Source organism: Myxine glutinosa, chromosome 12 (genome assembly GCF_964187855.1).
Source record: "Myxine glutinosa chromosome 12, kmMyxGlut1.1, whole genome shotgun sequence".
In the NCBI taxonomy this organism is placed as follows: Eukaryota; Metazoa; Chordata; class Myxini; order Myxiniformes; family Myxinidae; genus Myxine; species Myxine glutinosa.
Window position 1 is genome coordinate 2,522,351 of NC_136272.1, and position 25,149 is coordinate 2,547,499.

Below are 25,149 nucleotides of genomic sequence, written 5' to 3' on the forward strand. Positions count from 1 at the left end.
TATATATATATATATATCTGTCTATCTCTCTTTCTTTCTTTCTCCCTCTCTGTGTCTCTCCGTCTCTATATATATATATCTCTGTCTCTTTCTCCCTCTCTGTGTCTCTCCGTCTCTATATATACAGTCACGTGAAAAAGTAAGTACACCCCATGTAAAGTTTTGACCTTTTTCAACATATTTCAACATACAGCTATTTGATCTTCATTTCAACAATATTGATAGATAAAGGTGATATAATATAACAAATATCATGAAACATTTACATTTTGTAGTCCATTGTATAATTTAAATAAACATAAATGCAAATTTAGCATGTGGAAAAAGTAAGTACACCCCATGAAATGTTTTTAAAATCTTTTTAACATATGTGGACATATCAATATTTGATCTTCATTTAAACAGTATCTATAGAAAAAGGTGATCTAATTGAACAAAAAACAATGAAAGATTGACTTTGCAATAATTTATTCAACAAAAAATTAACAGAGATGCCATTTCCTTCTGTGGAAAAAGTAAGTACACCCTTGGCTCTAATAGGTGGTATTGCCCCCTTTGGCAGAAACAACCTCAAGGAGGCGTTTCTTATAACTGTCTACCAGTCTCTGACATCGACTGGGAGAAATTTTTGCGCACTCCTCCATGCAGAATTCTTTCAGGTGTGTGATGTTTGAGGGGTTTTTTGCATGCACAGCTCGTTTCAAATCCCCCCACAACAAATCGATGGGATTTAGATCCGGGCTTTCACTTGGCCATTCCAGAACCCTCCATTTCTTTCTTTTCAGCCATTCCTTGGTGGATTTACTGGTATGTTTAGGGTCATTGTCATGTTGCAAGGTCCACCTTCGGTTCAGCTTCAACTTTCCGACAGATGGCCTCACATTATCCCCAAGCACCCTCTGGTACAATGAAGAAGTCATAGTGGATTCTATGATGGTGAGCTGCCCAGGCCCTGATGCAGCAAAGCTGCCCCAAACCATACTATTTCCACCACCATGCTTTACAGTTGGTATCAGGTTCTTGTGGTCAAATGCTGTCTTTGGTTTTCGCCAAACATGTCTTCTGGTACTGTGGCCAAATAGCTCTACCTTTGACTCATCTGTCCAGAGCACATTGTTCCAGAAGTGCTGGTCTTTGCCTCGGTGTTCATTGGCAAACTTTAGTCTTGCCCTGATGTTCTTTCTGGACAGCAAAGGTTTCCTCCTGGCACACCTCCTATGTAGATCAAATTTGTGCAGCCTCTTTCTAATGGTAGACTCGTGCACTTTGACATCAACAGTGGCAAGAGCTACCTGTAGGTCCCGTGATGACATTCTGGGGTTCTTCGAGACTTCTTTCAGCATCTTGCGGTCTGTTCTCGGGCTGAACTTGCTGGGGCGGCCTGGCCTGAACAAGTTGGCAGTTGTTTGGAATCTTCTCCACTTGTAGATGATCTTCCAGACAGTCAAATGATTGATTTCAAATTGTTTGGAGATCTTTTTAAATCCCTTCCCAGACTCGCAGGCATCTATAACCTTCTTTCTGAAGGCCTCAGAGAGCTCTTTTGATCTAGGCATGGTGACGCCGCACACTTCAACAACAAAGAGCAAACCAAACTAAATGTCTAAGGTTTAAATAAGACAGGTTCCTCCAAGATCCTCTCTAACGATGTTCTAATCATTTGCACCTGAGCTGGTGCACCTGATTCTAATTTTAGGTATTTGAAGTAGTGATAAATGTCGGTGTGTACTTACTTTTTCCACATGCGAAATTTGCATTTATGTTTATTTAAATTATACAATGGACTACAAAATGTAAATGTTTCTTGATATTTGTTATATTATATCACCTTTATCTATCAATATTGTTGAAATGAAGATCAAATAGCTGCATGTTGAAATATGCTGAAAAAGGTCAAAACTTTACATGGGGTGTACTTACTTTTTCACATGACTATCTCTCTCTCTCTCTCTCTCTCTCTCTCTCTCTCTCTCTCTGTCTCTGTCTCTTTCTCTTTCTCTCTTTCCCTCTCTGTGTCTCTCCGTCTATATATATATATCTCTCTACAGAAACCTCTGTGCCGAGTTAGATTCGGACATGGACCAAATGATATTTTATTCGATATTTCACTGCGTTTATTTAATTAATGCTAACTTTACTGTTCTCCAAGGAACTTAAATTGGGCCGAAATAATGGCAGTTTGCGTACATGGAACCAGATGGCTCAAACTGGTCCAGTTGCAGAATCAGTCGAGGTTTGACAAAAAAACTTCTCGACCTTGTCAGGAGAGAAAGCCGTGGAGTCCAGGAGCAGCTGGGTACGCCTGGGTAAGGTAGGAACAGAGAGGGATGGGTTTGGGACACAAGATTTTGAGGCAAACACAGAGTTGAGGCATTCAGCTTTTTCACGTGTGGAGTCACTGTGTAGCCGTTTGAGGTAAGGGAGGGGATGGAGGGGGAACAAACACCAGAAACAGATTTGACCAGACGCCACCAGGATTTGGAGGAGGGAGACAGGTTTGAGAGTTCATTCTTGAGAATAGAGAGATCGTGCTTCCTGGCACTCCTGAGGGTAGACACACACTTGTTCCGAGCTTTGTGAAAGGAACGGAGATTGCCTTCCATTGGATTAGCCTTCCATGAGGCAAAGGCAAGTTGTTTCAAGGCAACTGCCTCACCACAAGATTCAGTGTACCATGGACGGGAGGAATAGAAGGGTATGACAACTGAAGACGAGATGGGATAAATCTGTGCATGAGAGAGAGCAGTTTGCTTTGGAAGAATTCCCAGGATGAGTTGATGTCAGAGGCAGTAGAGATGGGAGACCAATCCAGATGATTGATGGCTGCTTGAAGACCGTCCCAGTCGGCCTGAGTGAAATGCCAGACTCGTCGGCGCTGAGGAGGCTCTCTGAGAATGGCCAGAGAGATGTCCACTTTAACAAGCACATGATCAGAAGAACCGATTGGAGCAGAAGAAGAGCAGCAGACATTGCAGGGAAGTTAGTCATGAGAAAGTCTAGAAGAGATGATGCTCCGTTGACCAAGATCCGGGTCGGGAAGTTAACAGATTGTGTCGGTCCCAAATTATTTTTTCTTTCCGAAAAGTTTACTTCTGTATCCATCTTGTCTACTCCGTGTGCGCACCCCACCCTGTCATTCCTCCCCTTACCTCCCCATATCCTCCCCAACCCCCACCACTCTCATTCTTCCCCTAGCCCTAATTTCTTCTCTGCCCCTCAATTCCACTCCTACCCCTCCTTCCCCACAAACCCATTGTTTGTCCAAGTCTCCCTCTACTTTGTCCTTCAATCCTGCTGTTTGGTTCTCCCCCTTTCTCTTTCTCTCTGCTGTTCCATTGATTCTGTTGCATTTTTCCACGAGCTTTGACTTTGCATACAAAACAACAAACTTGACAAGTTTATATTATAAACGATAAGTTTATGTCATGCAAAGGATAATTTCAGGAGTGAATCCAAACAGACTATTTCTGTAAATATTTCTGATCCTTCTCAGCAATTCTTTTCCACTCTCTCGTCTTCCCTTCATTGTGGACTCGTCAATCTGACCTTTTTATTTTGTGTGAAAACCTCCATCGTTACAGGTTGTCATGTCATGTCATGTCATGTCATGTCATGTCATGTCATGTGACATTTCCTCCCTCTTTAGTTCCCAGATAAAAAGCATGGGGAGTGGTTTGGTTACCTGGACCGACAGGGACAGCAAACGCATGACTTCAAAGGTGGTCCTTTCAAAGGTATTCCGTACTCACTTAATTTTTCTTTGAAATAATTTGTTTATGATAACAGGTTTGAAAAAAGGAAATTCCGTTTTATTGATGCAGATAAACTCAGAACTGTATCCGGTTCGATAAAACCAAAATGGTCCACATCGGCATCTTAGCACGAACCCAATGATCTCATTAAAATCATATTTCAATCCGTAGAGATCTTATCAGGTTTTTTTTCCCTTGTTTACCTATTTACAGGTTGTTTAACGAGGATGTTTTGTGTTTTTCTTGTTTACCTATTTACAGGTTGTTTAATGAGGATGTTTTGTGTTTTTCTTGTTTACCTATTTACAGGTTGTTTCCATGTTCCACGTGCTCTCTATTTGTGTGAAACTATGCTGGAGCAGTTACTTGAAGAACTTGGTCCTTCTGCCTAATTGTGATGTTTATGATTGGTCTCGGTGCAGGTATATCCTGAATTATTTGTGCTACCTACCACTCCAAATGATTTCGTTTATTACCTTGTAACTTGTAAGTGTTTTGCTAGAGCCTGGTGTTGGCTTAGCGGTTCGGGTGCCGGCTTGGGATCCTAGGATCCTGAGTTTGAATCACGGTCTGGTGTTGGCTTAGCGGTTCGGGTGCCGGCTTGGGATCCTAGGATCCTGAGTTTGAATCACGGTCTGGTGTTGGCTTAGCGGTTTGGGTGCCGGCTTGGGATCCTAGGATCCTGAGTTTGAATCACGGTCTGGTGTTGGCTTAGCGGTTCGGGTGCCGGCTTGGGATCCTAGGATCCTGAGTTTGAATCACCGTCTGGTGTTGGCTTAGCGGTTAGGGTGCCGGCTTGGGATCCTAGGATCCTGAGTTTGAATCACGGTCTGGTGTTGGCTTAGCTGTTCGGGTGCGGGCTTGCGATCCTAGGATCCTGAGTTTGAATCACGGTCTGGTGTTGGCTTAGCGGTTCGGGTGCCAGCTTGGGATTTTTTTTTTTTTTTTTTTTTGTTGTATACAAGATCGAGGCTCGTGAAAGAGCGAACATTAATCACACAGAAAGACAAACAGACACACAAAACAAACAAGTCAAGTGAATCCACTTGGATTCCGCCCAGGTTGGCACATGGAAATTATGATGTAGCATAATTATCATCTCGGGTCAAGATTTGAAATTATGCCATGGTTTTTGTAAAATTGCTACTAGTATTCACATTATGTACTTTCACCAAAACATACATCATCATAGAAACATACATAGAATTTGGGTCCTCTGGGTCATTTGGGTCCTCTGGGTCATTTGGGTCCTCTGGGTCATTTGGGTTCTCTGGGTCATTTGGGTCCTCTGGGTCATTTGGGTCCTCTGGGTCATTTGGGTCCTCTGGGTCATTTGGGTCCTCTGGGTCATTTGGGTCCTCTGGGTCATTTGGGTCCTCTGGGTCATTTGGGTCCTCTGGGTCATTTGGGTCCTCTGGGTCATTTGGGTCATTTGGGTCCTCTGGGTCATTTGGGTCCTCTGGGTCATTTGGGTCCTCTGGGTCATTTGGGTCATTTGGGTCCTCTGGGTCATTTGGGTCCTCTGGGTCATTTGGGTCCTCTGGGTCCTCTGGGTCCTCTGGGTCATTTGGGTCCTCTGGGTCATTTGGGTCCTCTGGGTCATTTGGGTCCTCTGGGTCATTTGGGTCCTCTGGGTCATTTGGGTCCTCTGGGTCATTTGGGTCCTCTGGGTCATTTGGGTCCTCTGGGTCCTCTGGGTCATTTGGGTCCTCTGGGTCATTTGGGTCATTTGGGTCCTCTGGGTCATTTGGGTCCTCTGGGTCATTTGGGTCCTCTGGGTCATTTGGGTCCTCTGGGTCATTTGGGTCCTCTGGGTCATTTGGGTCCTCTGGGTCATTTGGGTCCTCTGGGTCATTTGGGTCCTCTGGGTCATTTGGGTCCTCTGGGTCATTTTGGTCCTCTGGGTCATTTGGGTCCTCTGGGTCATTTGGGTCCTCTGGGTCATTTGGGTCCTCTGGGTCATTTGGGTCCTCTGGGTCATTTGGGTCCTCTGGGTCATTTGGGTCCTCTGGGTCATTTGGGTCCTATATTCCTATCCTATAACATATATATCTCCTATAACCTATCCTATAAATATAGATTTGATGACGTCATGTTTACACATCTGAGCGACAGAAATGAGCGACAGAAATGGGCGACAGAAACTAGCTTCACTTTTGAGCGCCCGAAATTCCCAGGCAAACGCTATAACGCACCAGGTTTACAACCTGTGCGTTAATAACATCGGGAGCGGTAGACAAGATGGGGAGAGAGGGGGAAGGACACAAACACAACATTTGAGAGCAGGGACCGAGAGACATGGAGACATCGAGAGAACTGTGGGAGGGAGAGGGCTTTGGGGGGGAGGTATGAGAAGGGGGGGGGGGGGTGGGAGAGGTATAAAACATATGGACACTGCCAGGACTTCCAGGAAAGAAGTTGGAATTTCAAACAAGGTGGATCTGGGGTGAATTAGTGGGGGTAGAAAAGATCAAGGTTTTGGATGGGGGAAGATAAGAGATGGTGGTGAACAGCTGTTTTAAAGACCTGGAGGGAGGAGTGGGATTGAAGGGAGTGAGGGAGTTTGTTCCAGAGGCGGGAGAAAAGAGGAATGAAAGAGTGAAGGTGAGCGGAGAGCCGAGATTTCGGCAGTTTAACCATCAGAGGGTTGCTGGCAGATCTTGTGCGACCTGTAGGAATATTTGGGGGACAGAGCACAGAGAGAGCTGGGGGAGCAAGGCCGGAGAGGAGTCGGTAGAAGACAGAAAGACCACCTACCTGCCTGCGGTGAGTGAGTGAAAGGCCCTCAGAGATAGCTTCATCGCGGGATCCTAGGATCCTGAGTTTGAATCACAGTCGATCACTGAAGTCAGGCCAGGAAGGTTTGACTCAGCCTGTCATCCTTCCGAGGTCCACAAATTGAGTACCAGCTTGCTGGGATGAATGATCCCAGTGTGTACCCAGATTTAGAATAGGTACACCGTATCCCTGTGCATCGTAAGAGGCGACTAAAGGGTTGGCATCAGGAAGGGCATCCGGCCATAAAAACATTGCCTCAAACAGGGAACCATGATTGTCATGGCGCCCGCAAGGCTCTAGCAGGGAAAATCGCCTTAAAAAGAGAATCTTTTTTTTTTGTGTTTTGCTGATTCTCTCCTTTCTCTTTCGTTAGTTGTCAACAATTAGCAATTCATGATTGGGCTGGAAAAAAATCCATTTTTTCCTCTGTTGACACTTCCTGCATTTTAAAGTTTCTTTTTGTGCAATCATCTTTCTGTAATCGATCCATCTATGGCATGGATGGTCACCACTTCTTTCTCCTTTAACATAAGGCTGTGGATGGGATTTTGGTGCTGGTTTTGTTCACCGCTCGGCTTCATTCTTTGCTGCTGAAACCAATGAAGTCTGAATTTTGGAAGCGTCTGCAATAAAGTTTTTGTTGGTCTACCTTGTCTCTCAACTATTTTATACCTCCGCAGAGGCAGTGTGTGTGTGTGTATGTGTGTGTATGTGTGTGTGTGTGTGTGTGTGTGTGTGCGTGCATGGTCATTAAGCATAACATATCATTCTCTTTGATAACCCCCTCTCCCCGTACATTTTGCCCGGCAATGTCAGGTACCTTTGCACGTTTTCATACATCGTTATTTACCTGAGACGATTCCAATAATTATACGGACTGACGCATAAGGCCTGCAGCCTAAGATTCTTCCAAAATGTTGGCGCATTATGTTGAGTGTGGGCAGAGTTGGGCAAGCTGTCAAACCAATTGGGTGAAGGCAGTCGCGCGTCACTTCCGTGAATGTGAGGTGACTTAATTCGTGATCAAAAATGAATACACAGGGCCTTTATATGGAACCGCCTTTAGAGACCATTTTCCCCACAGGGTGGGGGTTGTGTTGGCCTTTTGGGGCACCTTGGTCCCCTTTATTTAAGCAATGTGTTATGGCCGGATGCCCTTCCTGCCGCCAACACTGTTAGTCACCTCCTGCGACACACAGGGAATTACCAGTGAACTGGTACTCAATTTGCCGACCTCGGAAGGATGACAGGCTGAGTCGACCCCCCTTGGCGGTAATCCAGCAATAGCCAGGATTCGAACCGAGGATCCCAAGCCGGCACCCTAACCGCCAAGCCAACACCAGACGGTGATTCAAACTCAGGATTCTAGGATCCCAAGCTGGCACCCTAACCGCTAAGCCAACACCAGACCGTGATTCAAACTCAGGATCCTAGGATCCCAAGCCCGCACCCGAACCGCTAAGCCAACACCAGGCTATCAGGGCCTTTTTATATAGCAAAAGAGGTACCCGGCGTTGCCGGGTAACAATGAGTCATTTCCTGATGGGAATATGATTTACGCAATCTGTGGCAATCATGTGCAGGGAATTTTAAAAACATCGCTGGAGCAGTGGCGAATCGAAGAAAAATGACACTCGGGGCGAGATGTCAGATTGCCACCACTCGTAACTTCCCACAAGTCTTTGAAGTATGTGTGTTGTGTGGTGTGGGTTGTGTTGTGTGGTGGTGTGTGTTGTGTGTGTGTTGTGTGTGTGGTCCATGTCTGGTCCGTCAGGGCTGTAACCTTTTTACCATTTCAGTTTTGTCATCAAATTTTCACCAAAGCATTTTTATGAGAATATGAAGAGGGCAAATTAATAATTTTGTCAAAAGGTCAAAGGTCAGCGTCACATAAAATCATCAATTTTCATGCGACTGACCTGAAATTTTAAGAATTTGCATATTAGGTCAATTAATTTGTTCACCAATCAAAAGCTAGAAGCAGAATGTTTTTTTTTTAGATCTAAAGATCAAAGGTCAAGGTGTAGCGGCTACCGCTGGGTTTTCACAATCGCCTTGCACCTATCAAGGACGCGGAGCGATCACCATGCCGGGCTCGGCCAGGACGCCCGGGCAGGCCCGCGCTCAACTTGCCAGGCCTCGGTCGGGACGCCCGGGCAGGCCCGTGCTCAACTTGCCAGGCCTCGGTCGGGACGCCCGGGCATGCTCGCCCTCAACTTGCCAGGCCGCAGCCAGGACGCTGGGCCACGCCCCCTCTCGCCTTTCCTGGGCATAACGCTCCGGGATAATATGTATATATATTGCTGCCCGATAAACGGGCTTTTCAGAGTGCCTGAGTGTTTGGTTTGATTAAAGCAACTCGGATGAATTCCAGCTTTTTGTCGCGTCCATTCTTCCGATCGACGTGGGAGCCCCAGCTCCTTCAAAGGCTGCATAAAATCATCATTTTTCATTTGTATTTTCTTAAACTGTTTTCGTTATTTTGAGCATACGGAAAAAGAAGAAGAAGAAGATGTGAATACAAACGGAAGCGGACGGGCTTTGCATTCTCAGATGCTTTCTGGTTTAGCAGTTGGAACTGTTATTAAACTCATTTCTGCAGTTTAAATTTTGAAAATCGGTTCAGAATAAGAGTTTGTCGAGCGTATCGCATTTTAGTTTTTAACCATTGTGCGGAAATAAAATAAAGGCACGAACACCGCCATGTCGGGACTCTATGTACAGGGACCGACATCCTCCTACCCACCTCCAACGCCGACTGAGCATCCTCAGTCGTGCGAAGTCCTTCCTCGGCACACCTGAGCTCCTCACCACATACAAGGCTTTCATCCGCAGCTCAATGGAATACTGTTCTCCCCTATGGGCCGGTGCTCCTGCCTCACACCTAGCCCGGCTTCACGCTGTTGAAACCAAAGCTTTCAGAATTATTGGAATCTCCCGCGATGAAGCTATCTCTGAGGGCCTTTCACTCACTCACCGCAGGCAGGTAGGTGGTCTTTCTGTCTTCTACCGACTCCTCTCCGGCCTTGCACCCCCAGCTCTCTCTGTGCTCTGTCCCCCAAATATTCCTACAGGTCGCACAAGATCTGCCAGCCACCCTCTGATGGTTAAACTGCCGAAATCTCGGCTCTCTGCTCACCTTCACTCTTTCATTCCTCTTTTCTCCCGCCTCTGGAACAAACTCCCTCACTCCCTTCAATCCCACTCCTCCCTCCAGGTCTTTAAAACAGCTGTTCACCACCATCTCTTATCTTCCCCCATCCAAAACCTTGATCTTTTCTACCCCCGCTAATTCATCCCAGATCCACCTTGTTTGAAATTCCAACTTCTTTCCTGGAAGTCCTGGCAGTGTCCATATGTTTTATACCTCTCCCACCGCCCCCTTCCCACGCCCCCCCCCCCCCAAAGCCCTCGCCCTCTCTCAGATCTCTCGATGTCTCCATGTCTCTCGGTCCCTGCTCTCAAATGTTGTGTTTGTGTCCTTCCCCCTCTCTCCCCATCTTGTCTACCGCTCCCTATGTTATATGTTTTATGTGTCGGTTTGTCTTTCTGTGTGATTAATGTTCGCTCTTTCACGAGCCTCGATCTTGTATACAAAAAAAAAAAAAAAAAACTCCTCCCTCCACCCCCATACAACTCTCCCTTAATCCCCCCCTACCTCCTCCCTCCACCCCCATACAACTCTCCCTTAAGCCCCCCTACCTCCTCCAACTCCTCCCTCTACCCCCATACAACTCTCCCTTAATCCCTCCTAACTCCTCCCTCACACAACTCTCCCTTAATCCCCCCTACCTCCTCCCTCATACAACTCTCCCTTAATCCCCCCTACCTCCTCCAACTCCTCCCTCCACCCTCATACAACTCTCCCTTAATCCCCCCTACCTCCTCCAACTCCTCCCTCCACCCCCATACAACTCTCCCTTAATCCCCCCTACCTCCTCCCTTCACCCCCATACAACTCTCCCTTAATCCCCCCTACCTCCTCCAACTCCTCCCTCACACAACTCTCCCTTAATTCCCCCTACCTCCTCCCTCATATAACTCTCCCTTAATCCCCACTCTTCCCTCCACCCTTATACAACCCTCTGGACTTCACTGGGCGGTGTTTGTACCTTTATTTCATTTCCACATGGTTAAAAACTAAAATGTGACCCGCTCTACAAACTCTAAATTTTGAAAATCGGTTCAGAATAAAACTGCAGAATTGAGTTTAACAGCAGTTCCGACTACTAAAAAAAAAATTTTCATTTGCTAAAAACGTTTCATTCAAAAAAACGTGTCTCCGGGCGGTGTTGGTGGTGTTTCGCCGATCAAAAGTGCCGCTCGAGGGGCTGCCACCTTCGCCCACCCCCCTCTCGCTACGATAGTACATGCAATTGAATGACACCCTATCCCATGGAAGTATGAATTAAGTTTAAAATAATCATATTCAAAAAGGGTGTTATAATACACCGACACTGCCCCAGCCTTGCGACTAATTAAGAGCCCTCGAGAAGCGGCTGAAGCACTCCAGCAAGCACAACAACGAAATGGGTTTTAAGGAACGGCTGGCTTGGCAAGCTGATTGCTTCTGGTTGAAATGGCCGAGGAATTTTAAAAACAGATCGTAGGTACAATGGAGTGACACCCTATCCCATGGAAGTATAAATGAAGTTAAAATTATCAAGTTAAAAAAGAAAGGGAGGGGGGGGGGGGGTATATATCGTTGCGGTTTTGTGGTTTTATAATAAAGGTTAATTTCACCTCCTAGTTAGTTACACTGCAACATGTAGCCTCGTTTAAGCTCAGTTATTTCATAGTAAATGTAAGCATAGACCTTTCCTGTGTTTAGTTTTGCATTGAGTAGGATAATGAAAATTAGGTGCCTTTACGATGCTTTTGGTTTTGGCGCGAAATACCACGGGGCAGGCCTGAACAAGTCGACCGAGGCCGAAGGAAGGCGGAGGAGGAGCCAACGGTAAGCGCGAGCCACCAATCAGGGCTCGAGGGGAATGACTTACCTCTGCGGCAAAAGGCGGGGTTTGGAACATTTGATTCGGGCTAGGGCGGGGGCAATATAACCCTGTGCCCTGAGCCCCCACCTCAGATGAGTTGCGCAGCCCATGAGAAGAGTTACGAATCGGAGTTGTGAGAAGACGCTCGTGAGATTGCGTTGTGTCGAGTCATATTGGAGGAACTGAATAACTCCGTGTAGATGAACTTTGCCCTGCTCCCCGCGCTCCGCGCAGTATTAATCACACTGCAAAGACGACCAGCGTCGGGCCACAGACGCGCGTATTTTCTCCTGCCTGCCTTTGCCGATATACGCGCCGCGAGGATTTTCCCGCCTGCCTGCCTTCCCCGGGATACGTGCTGTGACCGCCAGAGGGCCACGCCGGGTGAACTGTTCCTGGAGAGACCGAAGCAGGCGCGTTCGGCGCGCGAACATCCTTCCTCCATCTCCCTGTGTGTGTAAGTGGGCCCATTGTCTGGGAAAAAGGAGGACTGATTACGACTGCCCTGTGTCTCTTCTTCTACCAATCATTGTAAATAGTGTAAATAAACCTGTTATTTCTTCTGATTCGACCGTCTTGTGTTTTCCATCATTGGCTTAGCATGGTACGAATTAGATCGCTCTAATCGGGTTCAATAGCAAGGTAACAGCATGGGTCACGTGGTACGCCATCCGCTCGGGTGTACTCAATTACGCGTGGTTCGTGCGAGACTCGATCCCCGCTTCCGCTGCGGCATGGGTACTCAAGGTACGTGCGAAATTGTCCCGAGACCCTTTTCCACGTCTGCCCGGAAGTGGCGACTCAGTCTCGCGGTTTCGAAGACCCAAGGAGAAAAAGGGGCTTAGTATCCCCTTTGTAAGGGAACGGGCTTCGGAAAACCGCAACAATATATTTATATTGAAGCAATATAAATGTATAATAATAAATATTGATATTTATTTATATTGATATATATAAATAAATATCAATATTTATTATTGATATTTATTTATATATATCAAATAAATATCTCATCAATGATCTCAATATATATATACATACAAATGGATATTGTCCCAAATTGTACATTTATCATTATCTCCCTTATCATACTAAAATACACAATTTGGCATCTGTCTGATGATTTTTTGACCGCGATACATTCCGTCGTTACTTATCCAATGTCAACCAAATTTGACAGGATGACTAAAGGTCACACAATGAAGGTTGTAGCGCATTCAGTTCCCCCCCCCCCCCCCCTCCCCTCCACAAGATGGGATCCCACTATCGTTGGGCTAGAAAATGTGAAGTCATCAGCCTGGCAGAGGTATGCGCTCTTCCGAAGTGCCGTTCTCGTTATAACTTGTAATATCCCATAGTTGAAAATGCCACTTGTATGCTGATGCCCTAACTGACCACACTAGGGAGCGACACTATATGATACTGTTACGGATTCGTCACTTCCGTTGTGGTGGCTTTCATCCACTTGAGACATTTCTGGTTCCATGTATTATTATTCTTGTTGTTTGAGGGAAATAGCAATTATTATTGTCAAAAGGTAAAAGGAATGTTTTAAAATGAAACAGGAACCGGACGGCGATGAAGAGGAAGAAGAGGAAAGAGAGGGCGGAGCGAGTCGAATCGGACAAGAAAGTCGAGTTGCTCCGAGTTCTGAAACGAACGTTGGCGAGCTAGAGTCACTAGCGAACTTTCGGGTTTCCGGGATAGGAAATTCCTGTGACAGAGTTGTCATCGCTGTGATCGATCAACCTCGTGTCAGGTTTTGGGCGTTGGATTCTGAGGAGAATTAGCGCCGGGCCGTCCCGTCTCAAGAGCAGGTCGTCGGCCATTTTGACTCGCGCAGGACTTGTGCTTCGCTCGCGGTTTCGTTTATTTTCGACAATTCTCACCGCATTCAGACATCGATCTGGGGCGTGTGTGTGACATGGCTTCTTGAAGGCCAATTCGTCCATACCCGAGGGTGTGATCTCTCAGTCGCCTATAGGGCGCCTTTGGATTTCCCAGTCGCCTTGAGGGCGCCTTTGTACAGCTTCGGCTGTGTGACTGCCCTTGCCATCCGCACGGGATTCTGGTCTCGATTGGACATCGTTCTAGCGATCGCTGGAGCGAATCAACTTCGTCTTGAAGCCGGGAATAAGAGACATTGGGGAATGTTCTTGTTACACTCACTTGGAGCACAGTGAGTTATATATTACAAAACTGATGGTACCATCATAGGACATAGTGATTGTACTTTGGAATACTATTGTTGTTGTGCTGTTATTCTTGTGTGATCTCAATACAATATTTGTTTGTTTGTGAGTAACAATTGGGGTGGCTTCTCCATTGATCTTTGACACACAGAATAACCCATTTTTCTGCCGTGACTCCTCTCGGGGCTCGGTGGTACACCGTGACCAGGGGGTCGGGGAGGGAGCACATAACAGAAATTGGGGGCTCGTCCGGGATTAAATTCCCTGATAACTCGTCCGGGATTGAATTCCCTAACATTCCCAAAATTCCCAAATTTTTCAAAAAAAAAAAATAGGAAAATTTTTGTGTGACGGTTAACAGGTGTTAACTGATAGTCACCATGGTGTTTGATGCAGGAAAGTTTGCGGCATCCCCTAATGAGGCACAGTTCCAAGCATTAAAAAAATCGGAACTCTTGATATTGGCCAGGCATTTTAACTTGGAGGTCCGAGTTAGTATGAAGAAGGCAGAGATGCAGACATTGGTGGTAGAATCTCTGGTGGGACAGGGAACATGGACAGAGGTAGCTTTGGATTGGTTACCCGAGGAAAAAGAAAATGTGGAGCTCCGGAAAATGGAGATGCAACTGCAGAGCCAGGAAAGGGTAAAAGCAGAGGAAAGGAAAGCAGAGGAAAGGAAAGCAGAGGAGAGAAGAGCAGAGGAAAGGAGCGCTGAAGAAGAAAGAAGAGCAGGGGAAAGAGCAGAGGAAAGGAGAGCTGCAAGGGAACTCGAAGAAAGAAGAGAAAAGGAAAGAGGAGAGGAGAGCCGAAAGGGAGTTAAAGGAACGTGACATGGAGTGTCAGAGGGAAATTAAACTCGAGGAACTGGAATTAATGAGAGAACGGGGAGAGGTAGCATCCATGCCGGCTGGTTCGACAACTAGTCAGAACACCTGGGATGTAGGTAGGCATGTGAGGCTGGTTCCACCCTTCAATGAAAAGGAGGTAGCCAAGTTTTTTTTACACTTTGAGAAAGTGGCTCAAATGTTAAAATGGCCTGTGGAGTCCTGGACTATGTTAGTGCAAAGTGTTCTGGTGGGTAAAGCTCGATATATTTTCGGCTTTACCGATTGACACATGTACAGATTATGAGGAAGTGAAGAAAGGCATTCTCAAAGCCTATGAATTGGTTCCTGAAGCTTACCGGCAAAAATTTCGGAATACCAGGAAGAGGGAGAGTGAGACCCATGTGGAGTTTGCCAGAATGAAGGAAACCATGTTTGATCGGTGGTGTGACTCGAAAGGGGTTGGAAAGGACTTCAAACTGTTGCAACAATTGATCTTGGTGGAGGAATTCAAACAGTGTGTCCACGTGGACATTAAAGTACATCTGGAGGAAAAGAAGGTACCAGAGTTGTATGAGGCAGCAACTGTGGCGGATGACTATGCCTTGTCACACAGGATGGGGTTCCACAAACCTAACTTCCCACCTAGAGTTCGCCAGGAGAGTTATGGTACATCCGGTTCGGAGAACGAAGATTCATGGGGCGGCCGAGAGATGACTACGAGGACAGATCGGATACCGCGACTCTTGGGGATCAGAAGTCTACAGTTCGAAGACGGACTTATCTTCCGGGGGGCTCGAGGCAGACCACGAGTTTTTCCTCTGGTAGTCAGGTTCACTATGTTTTTTCGTTCAAAATTTTGGTAGATTAGCAAAACTATACATTTTGGGAATATTCAGAGCATGAGGAATCCAAAAATTAATGTTTACATTTGCGTAGACACCTTTGCAAAAATGACACTCAGGACAGTGATGAAGATCTGTAAAAGCATATTCCTGAACGGTAGACATCTTGATCCTGTGTATAGGACTTATAGTTCAATCTGATACTACCTATAACTTCCTATAACAACCTATAACTTCAAAGGACTTGCAATATCATGTATTATGTAACACAGTTATATCACAAATATAAAGACAATGGTTTTCAATTACCTTTGTTTGTTGCTTTTCTATAATCCTGAGCACTATTTTGAGGCCTTTATTGGATTCCTTGACCCAGAAAACATAGGATTAGCATATTTAATTAAGTCTCTAGGTTGACTAGAAGCCGAGATCGCGCAAAATATGTATTTTATGGCGGCCATTTTCAAAATCCAAAATGGCGGCCATGCAGGTGTCTGCAAATGCCAACATTGATTTTCAGATTCTCCATGCTCTGAAGATTCCAAAAATGTACAGGTTTGCTAATCTACCAAAATTTTGAACGAAATTATATTTGTTAACATAGTGAACCTGACTATCTTCATCACTGTCCTGAGTGTCATTTTCGCAAAGGTGTCTACGCAAATGTAAACATTAATTTTTGGATTCCTCATACTCTGAATATTCCAAAAATGTATAGTTTTGCTAATCTACCAAAATTTTGAACGAAATTATATTTGTTAACATAGTGAACCTGACTATGGGCCTACTTGCGCTTTTTGCAAGAAACCTGGACACTTGATGTCCCAATGTTATGCCCTGGAAAGGAACAATCATGAGCGGAGTCAGACTAGTACAACTCCGAATGCATTGGCAAATGTGAGAAATCGTCCTTGGAGGACAGTGCCTTATGAAGGTTCCCATGCCAAAGTTACGGCATCACAGAACAACCTTGTTCAAGAGGGTTACAAACCTTTTATGTCGGAGGGGTTTGTGTCACTGGATGGAGACTTGACTAAACAGAGACCTGTTAGGGTATTGAGGGACACAGGAGCACATCAATCTTTGATGCTTGAGGGCATTTTGCCATCGTCAGAGAAGACGGCAACTGGTGTCAGTGTTCGTTTACAGGGGGTTGGTGGCTATGTTAAAGCCCCACTTCATGTCATCCATTTAGAGTCTGATTTGGTGTCAGGACCGGTCACCGTGGGGTTACAAGCCACTCTACCTGTAGAGGGAGTATCTTTTGTTATCGGGAATGATTTGGCCGGTGGTCAAGTTTCTGGTAACCCGATGTTTGCTGAAAAGCCTAGCATGAAAAATAACACTGCACAGTTAGAGCAGAAGATTCCGGGTATCTATCCATCCTGTGCCGCGACTCGTGCTATGGGTAGGAAGCGCTCTGAAGAGAAGAGGAAGGTACTGACGTCACGCTTTGCACAGGCACGTCTTGTCAAGTACCCAAAAACGAAGTGTCAGCACACACAAGTCATGGATGGAGGCAATGTTGGCAAGCTCTTTGTAGGTGGACTGAACTTCAAAACAAAGGAAGTTGTTTTGGATTCTGTCTTCGGCCAATATGGACCACTCTTGGAAGTGCGGCTGATAAAAGATAGGGAGATGCAAAAGTCAAGAGGGTTTGGCTTTGTCACGTTTGAAAACACAAAGGACGCCAAAGATGTAGAAAAGGATTTGAATGGCAAGGATTTGGATGGTCGGACCATAACAGTAGAGAAGGTAGGCCATGGGCGTCGAGGGGGCTACAGAGGGGGAAAACGGGGAGGTAGCTTCAGGAGTGGCTATGGCTCCCGGGGTGGGAGTAGTAGTTTTGGTGGTGACCGCAGTCGATATTACTATGGAGGCTCCCAGAGTTACAGCAGCTCCCGAAGGGATGATTATCAGGGAAGTGGCCGAGGAGACCGCTATTCACGTGACTACAGCGACAAGCGTTCCAACCGTGATTATTATGAAAGTTAGGAAGAGTTTGAAGCACTGAATGCTGCGGAGCAGCCGAGCCAAGATTCCGACACGGATTAACCGTGAACTCCACGTTCCTAAAGGCGACCATGTAGTGAACTTTCCTGCACTGATTAACCGTGAACTCCACGTTCCTAAAGACGTCCATGTAGTGAATACTTCCAGGCCTCACCACCCAACCTCCATGAAACCTGGCTCTCAGCTCGGCCTCCCTAAAAAAGTGCTATAGATTTGCTTGACTTTGGATTTTTGATCACACCCCCTTAACCTTCATTCAAAAAAGAAAAGAAAAATAAAATTAGAGGTTGATGAGATGGAGTTTGGCTTTGCAGGAGTTCAACTTGGAAATTGAGCATGTAAAGGGCAGGGACAATGTCGTTGCTGATGCTTTGTCCAGAGTGAACTAACTTTGGAAATCTCTGTAGGTTGTTTAAAGTTTTGATGCTTTATTTTTGGGAACTATTGATTATCGTTGCTCACGGGAATTGATGATTTGGGTGTGAGTTTACTTTAGTTTGTTTGGAGAGTTTTGCCGACACAGAAAGTTTTCACTATGTTCAAACTTTCTTTCTTGAGGGGGGGGGGCAGGGGGGGGGGGGAAGTGTTACGGATTCGTCACTTCCGTTGTGGTGGCTTTCATCCACTTGAGACATTTCTGGTTCCCTGTATTATTATTACTAGGGCATGCCCCTACTATATATATATCTAAAATTATATCCCCCCCCTCTATTTACATGAAATGGTTTGGTCCATTCGCAAAGCCAAAGCGAACGGCTTGCGAGTACGGTAGAACCCCCCCCCCCCCCTCTATTTACATGAAATGGTTTGGTCCATTCGCAAAGCCAAAGCGAACGGCGAACGGCTAAATCGCCATAGCTCGGTAGCTCGCTGCTCTCTGATTGGTCGAATCGTTTTTTGGACATAGCTCGGTAACTACTTGTCCGATTAATTTCAAACCTTGAAAAGGCACATCCTTGGGTCCCCAGCAATATACCTGGCAAGTTTCAAGTATATCGGACCGGTAGTTGTCGAGAAACAGCGGTCGCATACACACAGAGATTACTGGAATTATAGATAGATTGTTGTTTGAGGGAAATAGCAATTATTATTGTCAAAAGGTAAAAGGAATGTTTTAAAATGAAACAGGAACCGGACGGCGATGAAGAGGAAGAAGAGGAAAGAAAGAGGGCGGAGCGAGTCGAGTCGGACAAGTAAGCCAAGTTGCTCCGAGTTCTGAAACGAACGTTGGCGAGCTAGAGTCACTAGCGAACTTTCGGGTTTCCGGGATAGGAAATTCCTGTGACAGAGTTGTCATCGCTATGATCGATCAAACTGCGTGTCAGGTTTTGGGCGTTGGATTCCGAGGAGAATTAGCGCCGGGCTGTCCCGTCTCAAGAGCGGGTCGTCGGCCATTTTGACTAGCGCAGGACTTGTGCTTCGCTCGCGATTTCGTTTCTTTTCGACAATTCTCACCGCATTCAGACGTCGATCTGGGGCGAGTGTGTGACGTGGCTTTTTGAAGGCTAATTCGTCCATACCCGAGGGTGTGATCTCTCAGTCGCCTGTAGGGCGCCTTTGGATTTCCCAGTCGCCTTGAGGGCGCCTTTGTACAGCTTCGGCTGTGTGACTGCCCTTGCCATCCGCATGGGATTCTGGTCTCGATTGGACATCGTTCTAGCGATCGCTGGAGCGAATCAACTTCGTCTTGAAGCCGGGAATAAGAGACATTGGGGAATGTTCTTGTTTCACTCACTTGGAGCACAGTGAGTTATATATTACAAAATTGATGGTACCATCATAGGACATAGTGATTGTACTTTGGAATACTATTGTTGTTGTGCTGTTATTCTTGTGTGATCTTAATACAATATTTGTTTGTGAGTAACAATTGGAGTGGCTTCTCCATTGATCTTTGACACACAGAATAACCCATTTTTCTGCCGTGACTCCTCTCGAGGTTCGGAGGTACACCATGACCAGGGGTCGGGGAAGAGCATGTAACAATACACATTTACATCAAGCTAATTTGCTTTCCCACCCCTCAACCATCGGGACTATGAATTATTTATTTTTTGGATGCCGATGGATGTGAAGCATGATATGTCATGGAGAACAATCGACCCTGGAGGGCAGCCGAATAACCAAATTGCAAAGTCCTCACCAAACGTACAGTACACGGACACTATTGGCAGCACATCCAAGCCTGATAAACCGGCACACAAAATTAGGGATCATGGTCATTCACAAATTAACACATAATGCTATAAATACATAGCAAAATACAAACACAGGTGCAATTATCAAAAAATAATAACATGCATGTCAGAACATTGCATGAATTTTGTTTCAAACAACAAAATAAAATTGAAATGTTCACATCGCACATTCACAAAGCCGAGTGAGTCGTCTCCTCAATACGTCCTTTCAGAATGTTCAGTAAGAGCAACAACCTGGCAGCAGAACACGACTCATTGAACAAGGTGTGGATATTTTACCCACAAAACAAGTGTGACAAACAAACAAATGAAAAATCGGTCAGAGACCGAGGACTTGCTGGAATGTACTTTTTATCGGCCATTTTGGGTCATTAAAAGTAAATAATGACCTCTGCCAAAGTTCAAACGACGTGGGTTTAATCTCTACATGAGAGAATTCCACATAGCTATTTGGGCGGTGTATAAGCTAACAGATCGCTGTCTCCATCGATCTTGCCAAGGCCGTAACACCTATCGGCTCAAAATCCTTTTAACTGCTGATTTGGTAGTTTTTACAATGAAGGAAACACGTATCGGGAGTACATACGACATAGCGATTGTGAATGTGACAGCTCTGAGGCGTGTTTCGCTTCGCATCGCAGTAACAGTGAGCACCAACATGGAGGCTGTAAGATTAAAATCTGGCTTCAAGCCCCCTCACCACCCAAAGCCTTCAACCAGACATATTAACACGCTCCTCCGCCTTCATTCCCGTTCTTCAAAGCAAAGCGGTAAAAATTGTTGTATCGCCATTATATATTACTAGCAACGGTACCCACCCTAAGGGTGGGGCTTCAATTGGGAGGCGCAAATGATTGGGTGACCATCGTTTTGGGTGACCTTGAGCTTGACCTAGGGCCTAGAGAGTTAAAAATTGTTGTATCGCCATTATATATTACTAGCAACGGTACCCACCCTAAGGGCGGGGCTTCAATTGGGAGGCGCAAATGATTGGGTGACCATCGTTTTGGGTGACCTTGAGCTTGACCTAGGGCCTAGAGTTAAAAATTGGGCACAGTCTATGCCAGGGCAAGGCAAATATGTGTGTAAAGTATGGCGATGTTATGTGCAACGATGTAGACGTAGTACTGCGCACAAACAGACAGACAGACAGACAAACCAACCAACATACTTGCCGGAATCTATCACAGAAATACAGAAAATTACAGAAATGTAATTTTAGATTACAGAAATACTGGATCCATTGCATCCACAAGTTATTGTACAGTAACACCTTTCCTTTCATCATTTCAAAATGGCCACACGGTGCAGGTTTTGTGAGTCAACATGGAGATATCTGAAGCCATCTGGAAAACAGCATTTAATGTGCAGTTTGACATTCGTCCAATTTGTTGAGCAATCATGTAAAATATCCCACAAAAGGTGCCTTTTCAATCACAACTGTGGCCCATAAGATTCCCCATATGAACCAAGTAAATAACTTTTCACCTTATTTACCGAGAACCTTTGAGGGTCTACAACAACCGACGTGGCCCAATGAGTGTTAAACCATAAAGAAGAGATAAATAGACAACAAGTTTTAAATATACATTCTCTCATGAAAACACCGAACTCATTTATATTCACATCACACAATATGGCAAATAAATATGACACCCCGAGATGATGGGATCAGCACCTTCGGCGTACTCGGAAGTTACTTTCCTCAAGGTCAACAGCTGTGTTTCCTCATGTTAAACATCAAGTCGTATGTTGCACGCCTGGCATCTGTATGTGTGCTCTTCCATGAGCCTTAGACCTTGCAGGAAATAGAACAAACTCTTCCATGAGCCTTAGACCTTGCAGGAAAAAGAACAAACTCTTCCATGAGCCTTAGACCTTGCAGGAAAAAGAACAAACTCTTCCATGAGCCTTAGACCTTGCAGGAAATAGAACAAACTCTTCCATGAGCCTTAGACCTTGCAGGAAAAAGAACAAACTCTTCCATGAGCCTTAGACCTTGCAGGAAATAGAACAAACTCTTCCATGAGCCTTAGACCTTGCCGGAAATAGAACAAACTCTTCCATGAGCCTTAGACCTTGCAGGAAATAGAACAAACTCTTCCATGAGCCTTAGACCTTGCAGGAAATAGAACAAACTCTTCCATGAGCCTTAGACCTTGCAGGAAATAGAACAAACTCTTCCATGAGCCTTAGACCTCGCAGGAAATAGAACAAACTCTTCCATGAGCCTTAGACCTCGCAGGAAATAGAACAAACTCTTCCATGAGCCTTAGACCTTGCAGGAAATAGAACAAACTCTTCCATGAGCCTTAGACCTTGCAGGAAAAAGAACAAACTCTTCCATGAGCCTTAGACCTTGCAGGAAATAGAACAAACTCTTCCATGAGCCTTAGACCTTGCAGGAAATAGAACAAACTCTTCCATGAGCCTTAGACCTCGCAGGAAATAGAACAAACTCTTCCATGAGCCTTAGACCTTGCAGGAAAAAGAACAAACTCTTCCATGAGCCTTAGACCTTGCAGGAAATAGAACAAACTCTTCCATGAGCCTTAGACCTTGCAGGAAATAGAACAAACTCTTCCATGAGCCTTAGACCTCGCAGGAAATAGAACAAACTCTTCCATGAGCCTTAGACCTTGCAGGAAAAAGAACAAACTCTTCCATGAGCCTTAGACCTCACAGGAAATAGAACAAACTCTTCCATGAGCCTTAGACCTTGCAGGAAATAGAACAAACTCTTCCATGAGCCTTAGACCTCGCAGGAAAAAGAACAAACTCTTCCATGAGCCTTAGACCTTGCAGGAAAAAGAACAAACTCTTCCATGAGCCTTAGACCTCGCAGGAAATAGAACAAACTCTTCCATGAGCCTTAGACCTCGCAGGAAATAGAACAAACTCTTCCATGAGCCTTAGACCTTGCAGGAAATAGAACAAACTCTTCCATGAGCCTTAGACCTTGCCGGAAATAGAACAAACTCTTCCATGAGCCTTAGACCTTGCAGGAAAAAGAACAAACTCTTCCATGAGCCTTAGACCTCGCAGGAAATAGAACAAACTCTTCCATGAGCCTTAGACCTTGCAGGAAATAGAACAAACTCTTCCATGAGCCTTAGACCTTGCCGGAAATAGAACAAACTCTTCCATGAGCCTTAGACCTTGCAGGAAATAGAACAAACTCTTCCATGAGCCTTAGACCTTGCAGGAAATAGAACAAACTCTTCCATGAGCCTTAGACCTTGCAGGAAATAGAACAAACTCTTCCATGAGCCTTAGACCTCGCAGGAAATAGAACAAACTCTTCCATGAGCCTTAGACCTTGCAGGAAAAAGAACAAACTCTTCCATGAGCCTTAGACCTCGCAGGAAATAGAACAAACTCTTCCATGAGCCTTAGACCTTGCAGGAAATAGAACAAACTCTTCCATGAGCCTTAGACCTTGCAGGAAATAGAACAAACTCTTCCATGAGCCTTAGACCTTGCAGGAAATAGAACAAACTCTTCCATGAGCCTTAGACCTCGCAGGAAATAGAACAAACTCTTCCATGAGCCTTAGACCTCGCAGGAAAAAGAACAAACTCTTCCATGAGCCTTAGACCTTGCAGGAAATAGAACAAACTCTTCCATGAGCCTTAGACCTTGCAGGAAATAGAACAAACTCTTCCATGAGCCTTAGACCTCGCAGGAAATAGAACAAACTCTTCCATGAGCCTTAGACCTCGCAGGAAATAGAACAAACTCTTCCATGAGCCTTAGACCTTGCAGGAAAAAGAACAAACTCTTCCATGAGCCTTAGACCTTGCAGGAAATAGAACAAACTCTTCCATGAGCCTTAGACCTTGCAGGAAAAAGAACAAACTCTTCCATGAGCCTTAGACCTTGCAGGAAATAGAACAAACTCTTCCATGAGCCTTAGACCTTGCAGGAAATAGAACAAACTCTTCCATGAGCCTTAGACCTTGTTGAATTACCTTGCCTGGGTCAGATTGTCCACCCAATGATAAACTAGTATTGCCGCTTCATAATTCAGTGTGCTGCGTCACAAAGTGTGCGGTTCCTCGGATGGACGCGGGCCGGGTGTCACATCGCCGCATGAGCTGTTCAATGTAAATTTTAAAAATCCCACAAGGTCGTTGACGAAGAGTAGGCAAGTTATTACCGGCACACTGAACAAAAATTCCTGCATAAATCGGCTCCAGTTGAACGCAAGGCCTTGCATGCCCGTTCATGAAAGACTTGGTCGAAAACCTGCACCATGTGGTCGGAACAATTGCAGCCACCCTAGTAGTAGCACTGGATGTTGTAGTGGTAGTAGTAACAGCAGCATTGGTTGTAGTAACAGTACCTGTATTTATACTGTACAAACGATGGGGCAATGTGTAGTAGTAGTGGGAGTAGTAGTGAACCAGGATGCAGCAATCATGTGCTGGAATGCATCAGAGAATGCACGTAACACTCGTATTGAATCTCAGCTTCGCACAAACGCTCGTAGAACCAGTTGACGTTGTGAATCGCAGCCAGGAGGTCGGTCCGTATGAGACACGAACCAAGCAGATCCGCAGTCGGAACCTGCCGAGGAGGTCCGGGGCCATTAAACACCTGGGAGAGAAAGAGTTCTGGGGTAAACTTTCATTGCGCTCGAATCCATTTTGCATTCCGCCAAATGCTTTGTAAACCTCAAATGATCTTGCTAGTTTTGCTTTATACAACCTCGTCCCTTTGGTGAAACATTGTTGATACATTGTTAAAAGTATGAAACTTCTGAAACAAAGTTTTCATGTCGACCATTTCCCCTTCATTGTATTAGTGTATTTTGGTGGTGTCCAGAGTAACGAAAAGGGAAGAAAGCAAAATGTATTAAATAGGAAGAAGGGATGATGAAAATGGCACCACATTTACACACACAAATGGAAGATAAGATAAATATAGAGCCGATTGGGAGTGTGAAAATATAAATAAATAAACACGATGAAAGAGAAAAACCAATATGAAATATGTCGTGCATAACACGATACTTGTGAAATCCCTAAAATAAGTTATTGGACTTCCACCTATGTTGACCTTTTGACCTTAAAAATGGTTGGTGGTGGAATCGAGTGACCTGACATGCAAATCCTGTTCAAATTTCAAATCAATCGGATAAACCGTTTCACTTTCATCTTTACTCCAAGAAAACAAATGGAGCGGCTTTCTGAAGATTAATCTCAAATGAAGCGGTAATCCAAAATACAAGCGACTGTTTGTGAATCGATAAAGGAAGTTTGTCAAAACCCAAAACACACTTCTTCAAAGTAACTACCGGTACCACAACAAATCAAACTCTGTCATGTATCGAGATTTCAAGAGATCTGGACAATGGAATGATGACCCAAGTAAATCAAGAATAACACACGGGTTTAAAGGACATGCTGGGTTATGTTATCTGATTATCTCGATAAATTTGTCAATCAATATCAATAAATGTGGGTTATCAAACAAAAAAGCAGCAACGAAGGCTGGAAAAGAAAAAACAACCACCTTTAGAGGCCATTTTTCCCTGCAAAGCTGGTGTTT

At 45.1% G+C, this 25,149-nt stretch overlaps 2 protein-coding genes across 4 annotated transcripts in view; one reads left to right on the forward strand and one right to left on the reverse strand.

Annotated features, from left to right (window-relative positions):
* The window catches only part of RENBP (renin binding protein), a 91,839-nt gene extending 87,062 nt beyond the window's left edge, over positions 1-4,777 (forward strand). For all 3 annotated transcript variants that reach the window (XM_068133406.2, XM_068133408.2, XM_068133407.2), the window contains 2 exons: positions 3,647-3,734; positions 4,062-4,777. In XM_068133406.2, coding sequence (XP_067989507.2) covers positions 3,647-3,734; positions 4,062-4,144 — 171 coding nt within the window. In that variant the 3' untranslated portion in view covers positions 4,145-4,777. The remainder of the gene's footprint in view (positions 1-3,646; positions 3,735-4,061) is intronic.
* A 16,166-nt stretch (positions 4,778-20,943) lies between these two features.
* The window catches only part of LOC137438279 (uncharacterized), a 61,297-nt gene continuing 57,091 nt past the window's right edge, over positions 20,944-25,149 (reverse strand). The window contains exon 7 of the mRNA XM_078766406.1: positions 20,944-24,195. Coding sequence (XP_078622532.1) covers positions 24,016-24,195 — 180 coding nt within the window. The 3' untranslated portion in view covers positions 20,944-24,015. The remainder of the gene's footprint in view (positions 24,196-25,149) is intronic.